This window comes from Fringilla coelebs, assembly GCF_963513975.1.
Source record: "Fringilla coelebs genome assembly, chromosome: 18".
NCBI lineage: Eukaryota > Metazoa > Chordata > Aves > Passeriformes > Fringillidae > Fringilla > Fringilla coelebs.
In genome coordinates, this window is record NC_140044.1 from 11,508,924 (window position 1) to 11,529,490 (window position 20,567).

Sequence of the window (20,567 nt, forward strand, 5' to 3'; positions counted from 1 at the left end):
ATATTGGTACATCTTTAGCTATTAAATCTCTCCCTTCCTCCTGGTCCACGCTTAGACAAGATCATTACAATTTCTCCTACCCAGTGCCCTAAACAAAACATAAATGCCATCACCATCAATCTCAACCAGGCCTGTATGACAGCTAACATTAACAGAATGACCTTCTCCAGTTAGATTTTCATTAGTAAAATAGGATGGAAAACAGAAAGTGCCTCAGCTTTGCCAATTTGAACAAATTATCCACGTCATCCTTCTCGGAGTCAGTCAATACCTGAACTGGGCAGGAAACTCAGCAATCTGGGGCACAGGACAAGACAATATTAAGCACAAAGTCAACTTTCTTTTTTTTTTTTTAATCTCAACTCCTGAATTAAGCCAAACCCAGCATTTTCTACAGGTAAGGCAGAGAGATTTGCAAGTTTGGCTGCTGCAGAGAGTGTGACACTGCAAAGAGACAACACATCAACTCCAGAGCAAATCTGAGCACATCACATTTCCATCTGCAAATACACAGCCCCAGGCCTGCAGTGACTCCTGGGGAGGTCAGAGAATTTGACCACACTAGGAAAGGAGAAAAAAGCCAGAAAGGGATCAGCAGAACATGTGGCAGCTTCCCAAACAGGCCAGGACATGGTCCATGTCACTTCAAGCTCTCCACACAGCTGCTGCAAAGCCTTAAGCATCTGAGTTATACCAAAGGACTGAACCAAACTAACACCTCCATGCCAGGGCCTTGTGCTCAGATTTATTGATTTTTAACCAAATCTTCTCAAAGGCGCACTAAATGTTCGCTAATTTGCAAATTTCATGGTAAAGGATGTGCCACCCAACACACAGCCAGCCTGCCAGGCTTCCTCTCTTGAAAGAGGGTGTTGCTGGAATTGGTCCTGCCATGAAGTGGAGGAGGAACACTAAAATTGTACTGCTTTATCCCATCCTGGGATGTTTTTGGGTGTTCTGGATGCCTTCTTCCCACCTCAGAATTGCTGTTTGATCAGAAAGAGTACCAGGAAACAGAATGTTCTTAAAAGGTTTTAACTTCTTAAATCCACATGGTGTAAAACCAATAATTTGTGGGGAAGGAAGGAGGATTTGTAGCAAAAGGAGAGAAGCCTTTTAATCCCTGTTCTTTGTTCTTACCACAGTAAGGACCTTGCAAAAATTACAAAAATGCAAGAAAACGAAGTTGTGTGGTGGAAAAAAACCTGTGAGGCAGAAAAGTGCTTTGCTCATCCCCTTGCCAGGCACAGGGCTTGATTTCCCTTAATGGCTAATGATTAATGTATGACAACAGGATGAATAGCCAATATATCTGAAACATGAGCAACATCATCCGTCAGTTTTTCACAGGAAGTCCAATATGGCTTAGAAAGAAAGATGGACTACTTCAGCACTGATCCATTCCAATATGAGTGAGAAAAGGAGGGGGCTACAAGTGTTTGAACACAGTCCTTTGTCAGAAATGAGGGGGAAAATGGAACACAAAAATGTATTTTTAAAAATTACTATTACAATGATTTAAATAATTTAGAAATTATCTAAATTAAATAAATGATAATAATTAAAAATTATTGTTTAAAAAATTTCTTCCTTCACCACAGGGCGCTCAAACTGATATCAGTGTCAATTTGTGAATATCCACTGCAGATCCACTATCAAACAAGATAAATTTTGTTCTCCACTTAGGGATGAAAATGTTATCACAGCCTGGTCTTAAGAACAATTTTCCTACTTCAGGACTGGTTGGAAAAAAAAGTTCTTTGCCAGTTCCAACAGAAAGCAGCCTCACACTGTGACAAGAGTTTGTCAGATAAAGCAAAAGCATGAAACCAACAGTTCTTAAACACCTGCCTGTGGAACAAAACAAAACCTTCCAGGATGTATCCAAATTCCCAGTATCAGCTCAGAACCCTGCCAAAGCACCTGCAGCAGGGCTGTGTGGCAGACCTCTCTGGCCACAGAGAGCAGGCACAGCCCTTCCCAGGCATTTTCCCTGGGGAAGGCTGCGAGAAGCTGTGAGAAAGCTCAGAGAAAGAATTCAACCAACTCTTATCTCCACTTGCTGCACCCATTGCCAGGCACATGTGGAATGTGTTATGGAGATTTGCTTACCAAAGGGTGATGGAATTTTGGTTGGTTGACCAGTGAGGTCAAAGCTGTACTGGACAGGCTGGAAGGGGTTAGGGGTTTCTTAAGAATAGAGTAATGAGATAGAAGAATGAAGCAATGGCTCAGCCTTCTGCATCATTCACCCACATTTTTCCATTTTCAAAAGACTTCTTACAACAGCTCTTCCTCCAATTCAGAGAACATGCTTGGGAATTCCTACCACGACCTAGTGCACATTTTCCTCAAACCTCCATTCCACAGCCAGATGGCAACACCCTTCCTGCATCCTCTGTAAATACCCCTGTATGTCTGCATCGATGCCATGTGCATGTCACCAACGGCGGGTTCAGCCATGGCACCCTCATTTCCCCAGCCACAGGGTGAGTGCTTCAAACAGGAGGAGGCCAATGACACCTGACAGAGCACCTGTTAGGGAGTCTCAGCAGCAGAGCCCTCACCTGCACACTTGGTCCTGGTGGTCAGGGGGGGCCCGGGGGGCCCGGTGCCCCCTTCCCCGGGGCGCGTCAGCAGCACGCGGATCTCGTACTCCACGTCGGGGTCCAGGTGCCACAGCTTGTAGTTGGGGGAGTCCACGATGTGGGTCTCTGCCCAGTTGCCCGTGGTGGTCCTGTACTCCACCTCCTTGAGGATGATGGGCCCGTCCCCGATGATGGAGTTGGCGTTGGGTTTGATCCACAGGTACGTGGCTCCCACGGCCAGCAGCTCCGGGGGAGCGATCGGGGTGGGAGGCTCTGGGGACAGAAACAAACCACAAGGAGTCAGAAAATGTGCAAATTTCCATCCTAAAACCTTTAGTAACAAAGGCACGATTTCCCCCTCTCATTTACCAAATATTTTATGAGAATTTAATCTGTTACTGGAAAGAATTGGGCTTGTGTCACTGTCATATTTTCTGGAAAAATCCCTTTGCCCAGGATTTTTCTCCTGAGAAGCTGAAAATGAAAACAATCATTATCTGATTTGCCTGTCCCATGTTTAGCTGCTTTGGAATGTGTTTAGACATTATTTACCAAGAGTTGATTGTTTCATTGGTTTCTGCTGTGAATTGTTTTGACTTAATGACCAATCACAGTCAAGCTGTGTCAGACTCTGGAGGAGAGAGTCACTAATTTTTTTTTATTATCTTTCACCCTCCTGTCTGTATCCTTTCTCTATTTTTTATTATGGTTTGGTATAGTATTCTTTAATATAATATAGATAATAAAATAATAAATTAGCCTTCTAAGAACATGGAGTCAGAGTCATCATTTCCTCCTTAAGACGGGGATCTCACAAAATACCCCAGGCTTGGGTTTTTTGTGCTTAAATTTCAGCTCCTTTTCACTGGGGGTTGTGTTACTGATTGAGAAACACCTGTGAAAATACAGGAGCTTTCTGGTTTAAAGATGCCTTCATAAACCTCATAAACATTTATAAACCTCATCACGAGGTTTATACTCGTTTCTCTCTTTTAAGCATGTGAACAACAGCACTCAACATCTTGGAGAGTGAGGGAAAGAAACCCTAAATAAAGACAACCGAGTGCCCTTAGCACACACCAAGAATCAAAGGGTTCCAGCACAGTCCTTCCTCTGCTCTGTGCCCTGGCACAGCAGAATATCCCAGTCACTGATCCTGGTGCTGTGGTTCAGCCCAATTCTAATGCTTAACATGACACAATTAGCAACAAGAGGAAAACTCAAATCACTTGTTCATTTTCTGATCCTAACCTCCCAAAAATAGAGAAAAACAAGGGGATGTTGATTTTCTAATCAAAGCACTGGCTGAGACAACATTAGCAAATTTAAACACCAGTCATCTTCCCATGCCCAGCAGCCAGGATGCTGTTGGAACTGGCTCTGAGCGGGGCTTTTGGTAGCTCAGAATAAAAACTCCAAGGCAACAGTGAATCAACACCTCCTATGGTGTTTGATTGCAAAGTTTGCTCAACTTCATGGGGAAAGGTACTCAAGAAAGTCTGCATGACACCTGAAGAGTGCCTGGGTGTTTGAGAAGCAGTATAAGGAGGCAGAACCAGCTACTGAGTACCACCTCTGTGAGAAAAAGCAAAGCAAGCTGATAAAAGACATCTCAGCAGCTCCCTTTGATGGAAGCTACTCCCCCCCAAAAAAAAGAAAAAAAAATCTACAGAGCTTTGGCTGCCTGCTGCCTGCCTGATTTTTATTATTCTTTTTCCCCTCTCTGTCAGTGTAAATAACTTGCATTCTGGAAACCACATGAATAGCATACACCTTGCGGCTTTCAAAACCTGAGCTGAACTCTGCAAGATTCTGAGCAATTTCCTGAATCTTGCCGAGCCTTCCCTCTGTCACACTCTTAATGTGCTTTGCTTTCAGCCCAGAGGACACAAACTCTATTCTCTTGTGAAAATCAGGTGACAAAAAAGAATATTTTTATCAACAGGGGCTTAAAACACTGGCACAGGGTGCCCAGAGAAGCTGGGGCTGCTCCATCCCTGCAGTGTCCAAGGCCAGGCTGGATGGGGCTTGGAGCACCTGGGATGGTGGAAGGTGTCCCTGCCATGGCAGGGGTGGAACAGATGAGCTTTAATGTCCCTTCCAACCCAAACCATCCTGTGATCTCTGTCTCAGGAAAAGAAACACATAAATGTTACAACATGAGAAATTTGGAGTTCAGTGGGCATCATTCTAAACCCCTCTCTCCTGAAGGTGATTCCTCAAAGAACTGGAAGAATCCAGGGCCCAAGGAAAAGTGGAAGAAAGGGCTCTGAGAACCACATGATGGGAGGAAGATCGGATTTTCCCCTCAGGATAATTCTTGCAGGTTAAGGTCTGCTCAGTGGAGAGAAAGAAAAAGAAACTGTTGTACAAAGGGATCAACTGAAATTATGCTTGATTTCATTTCCTTTAACTGTTTACAAGAAATCATTCTATCTCCTTGAGACTGACTGCAGGAGTTGTGCGTTGCACCTCTGGAGAAAAAAACAATCTGAATTGTAATTGCAGCAGGTATCCAACGTGAACAAAAATCAGTGATGCCAGATATGTTTGCTGTGGAGTGTCTGTTTCTGCTTTAATTCTGCACTATTCCATAACTCCTGCCAGAATCTTTTTCTGATATGAAGTGCCAGGCTGATTATGCTTTGACTTGCAAAGTTATTTCTCCAGGAAAATTGTTTTCAAGAAACATGTGTGGATACATTTTCATTAAAAATCAAATTAATATAGATCACAAGCAGTTTATTACTTGTTTCTTGGTGCAAGGCAATTAAAAGAGAGATTTGGTTCTTTTTATTCCCAATGCAAAAGCTACATCTTGCAAGTCACATCATAGCTGAACACAAGATAAATGAAATATTAAACTCCATTCTCTTGGGCTGCAGATTTCAATAGCAACATGATACAGGTTACTTTGGGATTTCATGGCAACTTAGAAGAGATTTATGGGATTGAGCTTAATTAATAGAGCAGTTTATCCTACTAGGCAGACATGAAGATCTCATCTAGAGAGTTTAGTAACAACTTGTTGCCAAACTGATTTAAATTATGATGTCACCCAGCACGCCCATCTTCCCTACTTTTGTCCCAATCCAAATTATCCCCACCAAGAAAACACAAAAAAAAAAAAGTGATGGTGGGTGTCCCTTCTTTCCCCCTTTCTCTACCACTGAAAAAACAGGTGCTGTAAAATGTAGTAAAAGTAGGAATTTAAACTGCTGCTCCTTCTTTCTGAATTTAAGGAACTAAGATAAGCAGCTGTTCCAGTAGTTTTTAAAGAATCAATCCCACCTCACTGAAAATAATTAAATATTTCCTACTAGCACCAACTGGAGCAAAAGCTTTTACTTTTTAATATCACTCTGTGCCAAATTACTGCAAGTGATCTAAACAAGTTCCCCATTATTTAGCAAAGCTGGCACATGAACGAGAACATTTTTTTCTCTCTGTTACAAAACCCACTTGCCAGTTACAGATGACCAGCCTGATGTTATGAGCTCACTATTTTAATTAAAATCTCTGTTTGACCTTGATTAAACAAACATGCTGACAGATTGGCCTTGTACACGTGTAATTGTGAACAGCCATATTTTAAGCCCCATTTCATCCCAACACTGTTTTATATCACAGCTTTGTCTGGAACTCCTTTTCAGCCACTCTCCCACCTCTTCCAGGCAGAGAGGAGGAAACCAAAGGCTCCCCATCAACCAGCACATCTGGAACTGGATTGCTGCCCCTGGGATATCCAGCTGAACCCCAGACCTGGGAATGGCATGGAAAAATGTCCTTATGGGTGCTCACTAAAAATACAAAAAAAGAAAAAAAAAAACCACAAAAAAAAAACCCTCCAAAAAACAAACCCATAAAAATAATAATAAAAAAAAACCCCAACAAAACAACAACAACAAAAAAAAAACAAACAAACAAAAAATCCCCCAAAAAACCATATGCAGTTCAGGCTCAAAAAAAAAAAAAAAGGGCAGTTTTTGACCATGGGAATATTTTATTGAATCTAAAACCAAGTCCAGTTGTACAGACACAAAGGGAATTGGGATGTGCCTTTCCCCTCCTGTTAGAACAGAAAATACAGCTCCTGTCTGCAGCTCAGAAGGCTGAACATTGTGAGAACTTGAAAATGACATGAATTCTAGTAATGCAAAGAGTGTGAGAAAACCAAATTAACATGAAGGACCAGAATAAACCAAACAGAATCACAAAGGATCTCAAGCCCCACAAGGATCAAGTCCAAATCTGTTCCTTGCAGGGCCACCCAAAATTCCATCATCTGTAGTGGCAGGACAAGGGGTGATGGCTTTAAACTGACAGAGGACAGGGACAGATTGGATATTAGAAATTCCTCCCTGGGAGGGTGGGCAGGCCCTGGCACAGGGTGCCCAAAGAAGCTGCCCCTGGATCCCTGGAAGTGTCCAAGGCCAGGTTGGACACAACCCTGGGACAGTGGAAGGTGTCCCTGCCATGGCAGGGGGTGGATTGAGATGAATTTTAAGGTTCCTTCCAACCCAAATTATTCTGGGAGTCTCCAGTGACAAAGAGCATCACTTCCTCAACTCTTACATTCTTAGTACCACTAACATGCTACTTTCCAGCTACTGTGGAAAACAAACCTATTTTACTCTTTGGCAAATATTCCTAAGTGTTTCTATTCTACTGCTGGAATATTTCTCTACTTGGCTTTCTAAGCAAGACAATTCTAAGCAATTTTTACATGATGGAAGAATAACTGGCTCCATGAATCCTTAAGATGCAACTGGGAAGACTGAAAAACTAGAGAAAAATCCTCAACAACTGTTACCACTTTCTCCTGTGAAATAATCCATAAAGAAAAACATTACAGACAATGCAACCTTAAAACAGCTGGATACACCTCCTAAACTATGAATTTTATACGATTTTTTTTTAATTTCTCCCTTTTTCATAACAAAACCATCTGATAAACTGCACAGATAAGGTGACCATAAACTCTCATTGGCAGGGGATGTGCTGTGGCTGTTTTAGACAAAAAGAACCCCTAATGTCACAAAACTACTGTATCACCAAGTACAACAATTCCATGTTTTGTTTTCTCACATGCACAGGACAGAGCACAGGTTCTAAAAATAAGATCAGGAGTGATGCAGAGGTTTTTATTCTTTGAGGGTTGAAAAGGTGAAGATGGGACCTGCTGCACAAAGACCTTTCCCTGACAAGCAGGATTTGTGTTTTCCAACATGATCCTGATCGTGCCCCTACTCATGGGAATTCTAAAAGCTTTTCTCACCAAGTCCTAAACAAGCAGTTGTGGACTGTGCTTTTCAAACTGAGCAGGATGGGACTGAAAGGCAAGGAAAATGAATTTTAAGCTTCTCAAAACTCTTTTTTAAGCAGAAAACACAGAATAAAAAGTGTCTATATAGTTTTCCACACAACAGCCAGACTGTCTGAGCAGCATCTGCGGGCACCTTTTCTAGTTTCATACAATAACAATGAGTCTTCAGAGCTCTGAATGTCAATATTTGTACTGGCATTGCTTTTTCCCACACTTCCTACCACTGTCATTAATGCAGCAGGTAAATTTAGTTTTCTAGTGATGGTCCAAACTTCCAGTCCCATTTATTACATCAAAGAAAAAAAGGCACCTGGATTTTACAATATTTAGCCTGAGAAGATTTCACTGTGCTGACACTGCACTAATAAATTTTGTCTAAGAGAGACATTCAGGTCTGTCTCTCAGTATTGTGACAGGCTGTGGCACGTGTCAAGTGTTCCAAGAGTGTGCCAGCAGCAGCAATAAATGATTCATTAATTCACCTGGACAGGTAAATTGCACCAGGGAATGTCTGAGCCCCAGGAAAAGTGCCCAGAACCAATTCTGAAATCAACAATTCTGAAAATTTAATTAAAGCCAAAATCCAGGAAAGTGAGAGTAGAGGAAGATTTGGGATTTCTACAGCCTGTAGACCAAGGGGCAATGGTTTCATAGATTTATAAATTTCAGAGGTGAAAAGCATTGACTGTTTGAGTTTGTACTCAAACCACCCATTATGGACAGAGCATTCCCAGCAGGCAAACATCAGCTTTCCACCTCTTCTCCTCTGTGAGCATTCCTGTGCTGTGGGTTGGACTCTGTTCTTTGGATCATGTGGCAAACTCCACGTCACTGCTCTCCATCTGCTGCTCCTTCCCAACACAGCAATAAGTGACTTCAGTGCTCTGTGATATAAAATACTCATTTGCCACAATAATGTGCTTTTTCCCTTTTGCTTTTCCCTCAGGAGCTGCTGCTTCTCTCTGCAGGGGACTCAGCACACATTTAACGTACAAAAAGCAAGGGAGAAAGTAAAAATGAGGCAAAAAATGTGAAATATTGAGTAAAGTGGTCAGAGAATCAGCACAACAACAATGAAAAGAAGAGATGAGCAGAACCCAGGGGACAGCAATCAATAACAACAAAGAAACCAAGACAGCCAATATTTGGCAGGATTTTGTCTTCTACCATCCCCTCAAAACCCCAAACTCAAAGACTACAGGCTATTCCCTCAGCATCTCCCAGCAGCACAGGTGCAGTGCACAGATATGAAGGGAGAACTTGATCCATCAGCCTGATGAAAACAGAGAAAACCTTCTCTCTGTACTGTCCCCTCAAGAAGAGGAGGAAATGCCCCTTGGTGACTTGAACACGTGCTCTAAACTAAGCAACTGGGCTGTCAGGGATTAAAGGGAACACAAAAACCTTTACAGGAGCTGCTGCAAGGCAGGAGAAAATCCTCTTAACCCTTTCCTGAATGTGATTATAGGACACAAAACAGCATGACGTGGACTCACTGCTCTTTCCAAGGTAAAAAAGGGAAGTTTAATTTCTAACATTTATAGATTTGCAAAGGTGACAGTGGATTGGAGGGTGACAGTGCCACCTCTCCAATGACACTGGACAAACCAACAGTCCATCAAATTTCTCCTCCTCCATAAAAGAATGTAAAACAATGAGTTATTTACAGAAAGTGTGTGAGAAAGTTCGTTACAAGAATGCAAACATCAGAAGGCTCAGAAAAACTTAAAAATCAAGACAACACCTGAAAGCACTGCAGTCCCCAGGCAAGGCAGCTGGAACAAACCCTGCTTGAGGAAGGTTCATCTGCATCAGTGTCATCTTATCCAACATTTTCAGAGCCACCCTGAGTGCACAAAGAGCTGGCACAGACCCAGTGCCTCCTGCCAACCTTCCAATGGTGTGAGAGGCTAAAGGAGAGGGGCACCACATCCCAAGTGGGAATTCCAGCAGCGTGCTAATTCATTAGCATTTCACACTATTTGTGCCTCAGAAGCTTAGCCTGAATCCCACCAGAGCCTCAGAGGATGCTTTCATTCTCTAATAAAGAAAATAGCATCGGATTAGTTGAACAGTATCTCATTTCCCAGTGTAAATTAAGTGAATTAGGTGGAAGAGTCTGTGCTCTAATTGTAAAGCTCATTACAAGAACTCACATAGATTAGACCTGAATGCTTCTCTTTGAGTCATCATTTGCACTGTAACAGAGTTAAAGAGGTGGCTATAGACTCTCACTATTGATGTGCAGGAGCCTCCAGTTCTGCAGCAAAACACGTTCCGTGCAGGGTGAGTGCCAGCAGGCAGCCTTGCCCACCTGGCTGGGAGTGCTGCCCTCCACACTGCTCTGGAGGCAATCCCCAGGAATGACAGGATCCCCAGGGCTGGAATCATGGAGAATTCATGCTCAGGTTTAAAGCATGTGTAATTTCCTGAATTTTCCTGCAAAATAACTATAAAAGCACATCACAGAGAAGAGCAGGGCTGTGCTTCCTGTTGGTTCAGGGATGCCACTCTCTTTAGAGGGATCTTTCATGGAACATCAAATGCCCAACAAAAGGACTTTTGGCCATCCAGGAGCTGATTACAATTAGCTTGATTTTCACTGTGTAGCTTCTCCATGTTCCAGCCTGTGCTAATTATCTCAGGTTCTCTTAATTGTCAATGGAGAGAATGGGCTCACCTTAAGGCACACATCTAAGACAAATAAAATTAATTGCTCCCTGATCCCCCATATTTTGAGTGGTATTCAAATAGAGGTGAGATGCATTTTGCCTCCTTACTCTTTGTTTTCTCAACACGTGGCCCTCAGTGTGAGACACAGAGAGGGGCTGGATCAGTCTGCCAGGGGAAAGCCAAGAGATAACACTGAGCACCTCTAAGCCCATCGAATCCTCTCTGAAAGCCCCCACTCAGGGCAGAACTCAGGTGCTGCAGTCTAAACCCATTCCATGAAGATAAATGATGATGCCTTTCTCTGGGAAAGCTGAGCACAACTCACTTTCCTTTTATCCATGCAGCCAGAGCATGTGACAGTGATGACTGTCACCAGTGATGCTCTTTGATTTAATCATTCAATGCTCAAAGTGCCTGCTGGGGAAAGGATTTCATTCTCTTTTAAGACTGTTCTGAGAATGGGGCATCTTGATCCCATCTGCTGAGATTGTGTCGCACACAGAAAAATGGTTCAGGTTTCATTTGACCAAAATACCAGTAAAAATAAAGAGACCATGACTTTCTCTGTGCAGCATCTAACTGCTCCACTTTGCTCCACAAGGAACATGTCCAGCATGCTTGAACCAAATCCTGCTCTCCAAACTTATCTTTGATGTGTATTGCTTACACTACCATTAGTAATTTTTAGTTTCTGCTGCTTCTCTCATTTCTTGGAGTCAATGACAGGCACATCAGCTAAGTGTGGACTAACGCTTCATATTAATCTGGAAATGACCCATGAAGAAATACAAGCCAGGCTTTAACAAAAGAACACATCTGAATACAGGAACTACAAAAGTATAAGAACTAAGCATCATCTCTGAAAGTATAGTAACTTTGCAGAAACTGATCAAAACACTGATTCCTCCTCTAGAAATTGCTGCAACTGCACCTGGACCAACAATCCTTCAAGCTGCAGGTTACTCATGAACCTGTGTCCGAATTCTCTCTCCCCCAGGTGAGAAATCCCAGGGTGCTACAATCCCTGCTGATTTCCAGCTCACTCTGCTGCCTTTAACAGCCACTTCTCCATCACTACAGTCCAAAAAAAAAAAACCAGCCTATGAGATGCTGCTCCTCCTCATGGCCCCTCTAAATCTGCACAATTAAATGGAAATCTGCATGCACATCCTACCAGAACCAAGGGTCTCTCCACCAGTCACTGCTCAGAGCCACCTTCAGCTCTCCCTCATGTTTCTAATCCCAGGGTCCATCTGAGCTCATCCATCACGTGCTATTAAGTCTATTTCTGCTTTCTGCATGAACAAGCTGCTAATATCCCACAGGGACTGAAAAATGCAATCTTAACAAGCACCAAAAAAAAAAAAAGTAGAAAGGCGTTAATAAACACGTAAACTGAGAAACATGTAATTTCAGGTCAACTCAAGTTCAAGCAGCTTCAGCAGTTGCTATGCTACCAGCTGATGGTGGTGGGAAAGGACAGAGGCAAAAGGATTTTATAGCTCTGCCTAGAGAGGATATTTAGCAAGTTCTGCTTTCTGGCACATCCCTGTCTGCAGAGTGAAGGATCATTAGTCTCTAAGCTGCTGAAATGGCAAGTGATTGGAGGTATTGACCACCAGGAAGCAGCCTGGAATGGTTTGCCTGGATTGATTAAGGAGCTTAATCCATAGCAACCTGCTAGGTTTGCAGGAAAAGCCTGAGGCAGGATGCTTCACTTCATTTGAGGCAAAGCAGGGCAGTAAAAATCCCATTGTCCTTTACATCCCTGGGCTGTGCAGGACTGATGGGGAGCAGTCAGAGGACTGAGGAAGCAGGCAGGCTGGAGTTGAACAGGAGTGAGTGGTGTGGCAGTAAGTCACAGACTCAACCATGTCCCCAGGCACTGACACTGATCCCTCCTCTCTCAGACACAACCTGTACCCAGAGCTGGGTCCATTCAGGGCACTTCCCACAGTTAATCCACACAAAACCCTGGTGAAGCAACCAGGAATATATTGTTTTATAACTGGAAATAATGATTAATGGATGGCTGCAGGGCCAGAGACTGAATGCAGACTTGTGTTCCAGCCTACAGACTTTATGATCTCCAACAAAGAAGAGTGTGCCAGGCTTGACACACAAATTTAGGGTTTTTCAGTCCATACAGAAAAATGTTCTCACTTAAGCATTTGCTTTCCTGTGACAGATCTGTGAAAGACACGAATCACATTTGACCATGAGGAGACAAGTCAAGTTTAACAGAAAGAAAGCTGAGGCTGGCCTAGTAGATAACAAATGTGCCAACAGGGATCTCAGGGACACCCCCAAGGAACTTTCCAGCTTTTTCAGCTCTATATCCTGAGGCAGCATCTGGCAAACTATCCAGGTGTGGGGGTCTCAGTCTCAGGGTACCAGTTGTGGGTTTCTCTGGGTCTGGATTGAAGTCACTTGAGGCAGCAGCTCATGTTCACACTCAAGTGTTTATTGTTTCTTATCAGTGAAACATCTCACTGCTGTGAGTTCTGCAGCTTTTCATTAGAAGGCACAGAATGGCCAACAAGCTCTTGGTACAAGGTCTTTAAAGACTAAACCATCAATTAAGAACTGACACCTGGATTATTTCCCTTTTAACCCAATAACTGATCCCACAGAGCTGCAATGGGGACTTTTCTGCCCAATTACAAAATGCCACCCAAACCCATGGAGAAGGAGGAAGAAGAACCATGAAGAAGGAACCCAGGATGACACCCCGTGCCCTCCATCTTGCTGCCATCCACAACACACCAAAAATCCCAACCCTCAATTTCTCACCCAGTGACACACCCGCACTGCTCTCTATAATCTATTGCACACTTTTGTGGGTTCCAGTCTATCCTGAAGTCTGGGAAAGTTTCCCCATGGATGAGGGTCACAGTCAGAGCTTCCCTGGGGGTCAGGGCACCCCAGAGCAGACAGAGGAATATCCCCAGTGCCCTGGGTTTGCACATTTCCCCCTTCTCTTTGAACCAAAACCACTCCTGTGACAGCCTCATCCGTGGATACACTAAAGCAGACATGGCACAAGCATTAAAAGGGCTGTGACACCGATCAGCACCTGCACACCTCTGTCCATTTCCACATCCAGCAGACCAAGTGTCAGAGGGTGTGCTCACCTGAGTGCAGGTTTGCTGGCTATCAGCCTGAGCAGGAGCACAGCTGGGATCTCAGGGTGGAAGGTGGCTGAAGCAGACATGACTCATTTCCAAGGGACTTGGCCGAGTGCTCATTTTGGGCAGCCATTCCTCCTGCCTTAACTGACTGAAATTACACACCTGGGAACATGTACAGCCCAAGGGAAGAGCAGGATTGGCTGCTATCACAGCTATGCTTCGTTCAAATTTAAAAGTTTTCTCACTTTACTCCTTTCTCTGGGGTAAGAACAGATGGGCACCCCAGGAAAACCTGAAGAAACTACTTGAATAACTGGATATCAGGGATATTGGAATGTTCCTCATGAAGGTTCCAAAACACTCCCAGAAGTACCACCTACAGAAATTGTCCCATGGTTTACATCTAAAGTAGCACATTTCATCCCAGAAATTCAAGATGAAGGTCAAAAAATCTTTCTTTTTATTGACAACAAAGTGTGAAAAAGAGCCAAGTCCACTACCAATAACTGCCACGCTGCTTACACAGCTGCATGAGCAACCTATGGATTTATTGCAAAGTCTGCATGGCAACAATCTTTGCTTCTGGTGGCAAAAACAATCCTTGTCCAGGTAGTTAAACACCAGGAAGAACTTCAATTTCCAGAAAACAAAGGGATCTCTTCCACCTCTATTGCATGAAGCAGCACCTCCAGGGTACAGCACACTCAAGAGAAATCCTGCCAGGCTCACAGATATGTACTCCCAAAAGCAATGTTTGCAGTTTAGCTGATGTATTTCAACTGTTTTATTTCCCCAATGGAAGGAACAAACGTCCTGCTGCTGAATCAAAGTGCAAAACCACCACCTCAGAGTGGATCCTATTAACCCTAAAGACTTAGAGGCCACCAGAGATCCAGGATTCTGGAGGTTCCAGTTTTACTTCTTTACTTCTTTTCCAAGAATATCTGCAGTTAGTTAATGAATTCTTTATTCTTTCTTATTTGCTGCTCTCTCACCCCTGGGACAGTTAATAAAAACAAGATCTACCACCAGACAAAGGGCATGAAAGAGATGCATTATGGCTGATGGAGTTAAAATTACAGAACTGAATGACTTTTAATGGGTCTTTATTTCAAAACCAGCATTAATTCAGCTTTGGGTCCTGCACAGCCTGGATCCTCCTGCATTTGGGGTTATCTAAAAAAAGTCTGTCCATCTAGAGGAGCAGCTGTGTTTCATTGCCATTATATCAAATTTTATGCAGGTCCACCAAAGCCTTGAGTCAGGTTCCTTCAAAGAAAACTCCTGTAACAAAAGGTATGTTCTAAAAGTTGAAATTATATGTTCAAAGGCTTTTTCAAGGAGCTGCAAGACAAACATTTACTGTGCCACAAATCTTCCTAAAGCAGAGTCTGCAGATGTCCAGGCAATATCTGAATATATGACTAATGAGTGCTGGTGGTTTCTCCACTGGAGCACTTCCCTGGGCAGAGCTTTCTGCTCACAGTACATTATCACTCCCCCAATCAATGCAAATGGAACCTGGGCTTTCCTGAGAAGGTCCAGATTCAATTTGGATTTACTGATTTAATCAGCTCAGAGTTCCTTACATAGTCTGCTCCCCTACAGGCAGACATTGACTAAATTCCTGAGATTCTGCATATGCTGCAAAAGCTAAAAACACAGGAGAGAAGAAGATGGAAAATCTACTAGGATACAAGAGAAACTTTTTTTTTTTTAAATATTAATCATAGCAGTATAAAGATCATACTGACTGGTAACCCTGTCAGGATGATACAAGATTTGATATACAACTTGCCAACTCCCAGTATCTGTTTTTCCCTAAGGATGGCCCCCAAACAAGTCAAGGTTCACCAAGGAACAGCAGCTCAGGTTTTCTGGGTGAAATGAGGACAGCAGATTACCTAAGCATAAGGCCAAGCCTTATGCTGCCCTTCACTGAGTGCAGAGTGGGATTTAAGGTCACTTCTGACTAAGAAAGATGGATGAAATGTGTTTATGTATGGACAGGCCTGCAGAACTTGCATTTCTGTGATGTTCTGGTGCTAAGCACTCTGCACCAGTTGGGAACAGCCCACGTGGGCAGGCAGAGCAGAAAGCAGCAGAGAGGAGTGCCAGCCAGCAGGACAGGCTGCAGCCTTCCTGCATCACCAGCCTGTTACCAAGGACTTTGTAGTCATAACAACAAAATTGAGAGATGCCAATTACCATAACACTGAGCACATAATTAGCAGCAGCCTGAACAACTTGTCATCCTGCAAAACTGAAGAATCAGCAGGAAAAATGCAAAGTGACCAGCACAGGAGCAGGTACAAGAAGTTTTCTTCCTGCTTTAGAGTTTCAAATCATGATTTAGAAAATTATTTTTTTCTCCTTTGTAAGGGATGCCTACCACTTGGTACAAGGACTGTATGTGCTCAGTATGTTTGATTATATTACTCTGTGACTTTAAGCACTGATGGATAAGGAAGATCAGCAGGGGAATGCCACAGTTTGGAAATCTCTGTTTTCAGTTCTAGAGCTGCACCTTTCACATTGAAGTAAAATATCACAAGTTGATTATATGTTTGTTACACACATCAAATGCAGCTAGAACACAGGAGGGTTTATTTTCCCATTACTTTGTACTTGTGGAATTCCTGTTGATGCAGATCAAAGCAAATTTTAAGCAGAGGAGTCACAGTATCAGCTGTCACTTCTACCCCCAGGAATGCCTGTTAGTGATTTTATCACTGTGGAATTATCAAGCATGGGGTTAAAATTCACCCTTCACCCTGCCAGTAATTCCTGTCAGGCACCTGGGGAAACTTTCAATCCCTACACATCTCCCCATGGAACAGGATTGCAGATTTTCATTGCACCAAAGCACCTGAGGGAAGAACAGCAGCACAAACACCTCAAAGAGTCTTGTGCAACTGTCTGAAAGGACCTGACCCAAATAAGCACAGTAAAATGTTCAGTTCTTCCATTTTTCTCCTATTTCCTGTCTTTACAAACAGAAACCTCCATTGTCCAAATAAGCTCCAGTCCATACCTGATGAGACCTTGGTTCAATGCCACAGAAAACCATTTGTTGCTCCAACTTGTAAATTTACATTCCCTGCATGGGTCTCAAGTACAAAACTCTAGAAGTGAATTGCTGGATATAATCATCACCTTCAGAGGAATAATAAATATTGTAGGTCAAATCTTGCCCAGAATACTTGCACCAAAGAGTCCTGCTGCTTGTAAGGCTACTTAAAACAAACTCTTTTTTGCTTCAAGCCAAATTCTTCATGCTAGACTCAGAGTTCCTCTTTCCAAGGTGTCTTTAAGAGCAGCAGAACATCTCTGGAGTTAAGAACAGGCAGACACAGGTTATGGTGCAGTGCTTGGCTTTCAGGAATAGCTTGTTAGCCCTTCACCAGCTTAGCTCCTTGTAGATTCACTTAATTATTTAAGAAATACAATGATTATTTGGCTCTGTGCCCAATTCTTCTCTAGTTTATGCTGGTACAAGTCCAAAGTAAATAGAGTTACCACTGTGATGCAAATAAGCCAAGTTTCTGCTCTTTTGTTCCTCAGTAATCTGAAATGTTGATGATTCCTTATCCTTCACAGGCAAGCTGATAAGAACCAGCACCACAGGAAACCATTTTCTAACAGAACCTGCTCCGTGCCTGCTCTGAACCCATTTGTTGTTTATAAGGACCCTGGCACAGCTCCATAGTCCAATGAACATGATTAAAAATGACTTGATGAATGTAGTTCATTGGACAGGTGGCTGTAGCCAGGCTGGAAGGAAGAGCACTGCATGCTAGGTGAAAATGCTTAATGTTTTCTAAAACTGTTTAAACAACAATATAGCACTGTGGATCTGAGCACAGATCCAGGAGTCCTAATTCCATTAACTGATAGCTGCCAAAAACTCTGCAAGGATCAGGGACAAAGTGTGGGGGCGAGGGAAAAGAAACCTCTGCATGGTTTGCTGTACCTTCCACCACAACAGGAATATTTGACCAGATCCCAGGGTATCAGGAAATGATGGAAAAGTCAAGAAAGGAACTGCTCAGCCAACGCAGGAGCTGTGAGATGAGCGAAGCCTTGCCTCAAACCCCTCCCAAGCCCAGGGAAGAGCAGAGCCAGCAGCTCCCAGACAGAACAGGCTGGGTAAAAGTGACTGGAGACAAATGGCATTGCTGTGGAGCTCATCAGTCTGCCAGGCACAGCTAGGTGAGACCCAGAGCTGGCCTCTCTGGGGCACAGAGGGATGAATAGGGGTTTGCATGGAGCTGTGTGCTGATGGTTTGTGATAAGATTACAAAAACCCCTGGTTTTAAGAAGCATGTAATAATTTCCTAAATAATTTCATATCATGGTTTGTGATAAGATTACAAAACCCCCTGGTTTTAAGAAGTGTGCAATCCATTCATAAAAGGCAAGAACTGAGTTAAACCCATCTGCACCTTCTGAGCAGCTGTGGCTGGCTCATGCACAGGTATTCTGCTCCCTAAGCAGAGCAGAGATGAGATCCTGTAATGGATGGAATAACCAGAAAAGGGTGCACTGGGAGTAATGGAACAGAACCAGCCCAAAACCGTAACAAACCCCTCTGAGAGATGAAACTTGATTACAAGTGCTCTTGATTATTAAAAGCAAGACAAGAAAAACAAACAGGGGAAACAAATCTGCTGCTTTCATCTAACAAAACACATTTCAACATTTTTTTCCAGGAAAAAGCATCAGCTCTTGAATACTTTATATTATACGTACGCCTTCAACTCTGCTGCTGATCTTGACAGCTGCACTTTAATTTATTTGCACGACTCTTATTGGAAGTTGAGTAAAATATGGAATACAGTGAGTCCACACAGTGATTTAGAGCTATTACATCCACATCTGTCACCAGCTGCCAGGCTGAACACGATCTGCCATGCCACTGGCAGGCATTCCCTTCATTGGCAATAAAATCTGGGGCTATATTTCTTTGAGATCTACCAATATTCACTGCATAAAAGCAAGCTGCCCTGAAACATGGGCAGTAAAACTGAGATGAATTCACACAGAATCTCCAAGCTTCAGCTGCAAAGAAAACAGTGGTCCACTTATCCTGATGTTATTGGAAATGCCTGGACTTTATCTAGGAATGTAAATCACCTCTTTGTATAAATTAAAAGATCTTCCCGATGATACAAAGCCAGGTTATAACCTAGAACACAGAGGATATATGTCACAGGGAGAAACAAGCGCTTCACACACACCCTTTTTTTCTTTTTATAGGGTTCTTAGGAGCTCATTTGGAATTTACTGTGCATGTAAATGCCAAATGAATTCCAAGTGCTGCATTACTGCCAATCCATTACACCAAGCCCTGCAATTTTAACTTACAGCTCCCAACTGCCTGTGGCATCAGGGCTGGATCCCAGTTCTTACACTCAGATAATCTTGTGGATCTGTGGAAATCACTTTGTTAACATTTCATCACAGCTCCCAAATCAGGGGTGCTCGTGCTGGAACACTGCCCAAGGCTTTGTAAAGGAAACACAAACACAAGAGAGGCTATGAGCGAGCTCTGTCCCACAATGAAGGGTTTCAGTACTAAAATGACTTTTACAGACAGTTATTAAATTTAACCATGAGTTTAAGGGCTCTTATTTATGAGGCATTACCACAGCAGGTAGGAACAGACAAAAAAAAATTTAAAAAAAGGATTCTGCTGCCTCTTCCATCTTATTCATTGAAATGACAATTCCAGAGGGTGATCAGGGACAACAGGAAGGCCAGCAGGCAATGTCCCCTGCCACCCCTGCTGCAGAGAGAAGTGCTCCTTCAGCTGGGAAACCCAGCACAATGCCTCTGTAAGAGCTGCAGGTGAAGCTGGATATCCCCCAGCAGCTCACTGTCCTGAGAGGCAGGAACAGGGCACTGAGCAGGACCATAGCCCCAGGCATCAGGAAAGAAGGCTTTGGCTTGTTCAAGGTCCTGGACAGAAGGGTGGGCCAGGAGAACTGCTAGATTTTCAAGGAGCACCCTGCTCCCTGCTCAGCTGCTCCTTGAGCTCTTCCCACTGAGAACAGAATTTCTGGAAGCGGTTCCAGGGCTCTGCAGAGCACACTCAGCTCACAGTGACACACAGGGTTCCAAAGTTCAAGGACATGTACACAGCAGCAGCCTGGAACAGGCTCAGGACTAGGGAAACTCTGTCCTTGTGAAGCCAGAGAGGGTCAAAGCAGGTGTAGGGAGTTGCTGGCAGCTCTACAAACAGACTGTCAATTTGGTGCTTGCAGCATCCTGAAGATTCCCTTCATCAGAAAACCAATATTTCCATAAAGGTTTTGTGTGCGTGTTCATCAGAGCTGCTGCTGTAATTTACACTTATATGTTTAAGCCTGTTTTCACTGCAGGCATAAACAAGGGTTTGATTTTTAAAGATCTGGACTTTAAAAAAAATCTACCTATAACACCTGCCAAAAAGAACCCTCAGCAAGTAAGAGCAGGTCCCCAGCTGCCTGAAAAAAAACATTAAGATAAAAACAAAACAAAAGCATACAAAAAAAATAATCTTTGCATTATTCATCACAAGGAAGGAAAATACATTAAAGAACTAAAACTAGGCTGTGGTGCAGTTTGTCTTACCAACATAAGGTACACACAGGCTTTTGCTGAGCTTTGATTGTGTGAAGACAGCAGGCAACACAACAGAAAGCAGCACACACTGCTCCCATGGCACATCCCACAGGTATCCCCAGCTGTGCCTGGATTTAGTGGCCAGAACAGAATCCACAAATTGGCATGCACAATTAGCTAACTTGACCCACATGGCCCTTCTCAAGTATCTTTTAAGTGGCTTTTTACTTGAATTGGGTGTTA

General features: G+C 43.2%; 1 protein-coding gene across 1 annotated transcript in view; it reads right to left on the reverse strand.

Annotated features, from left to right (window-relative positions):
* Nucleotides 1-20,567, reverse strand: part of PTPRT (protein tyrosine phosphatase receptor type T) — a gene marked incomplete at its 5' end in the record, with an annotated part of 453,063 nt that overhangs the window by 219,087 nt on the left and 213,409 nt on the right. The window contains one exon of the mRNA XM_084218107.1: nt 2,568-2,861. Within this exon, the coding sequence (XP_084074233.1) occupies nt 2,568-2,861 (294 nt within the window). The remainder of the gene's footprint in view (nt 1-2,567; nt 2,862-20,567) is intronic.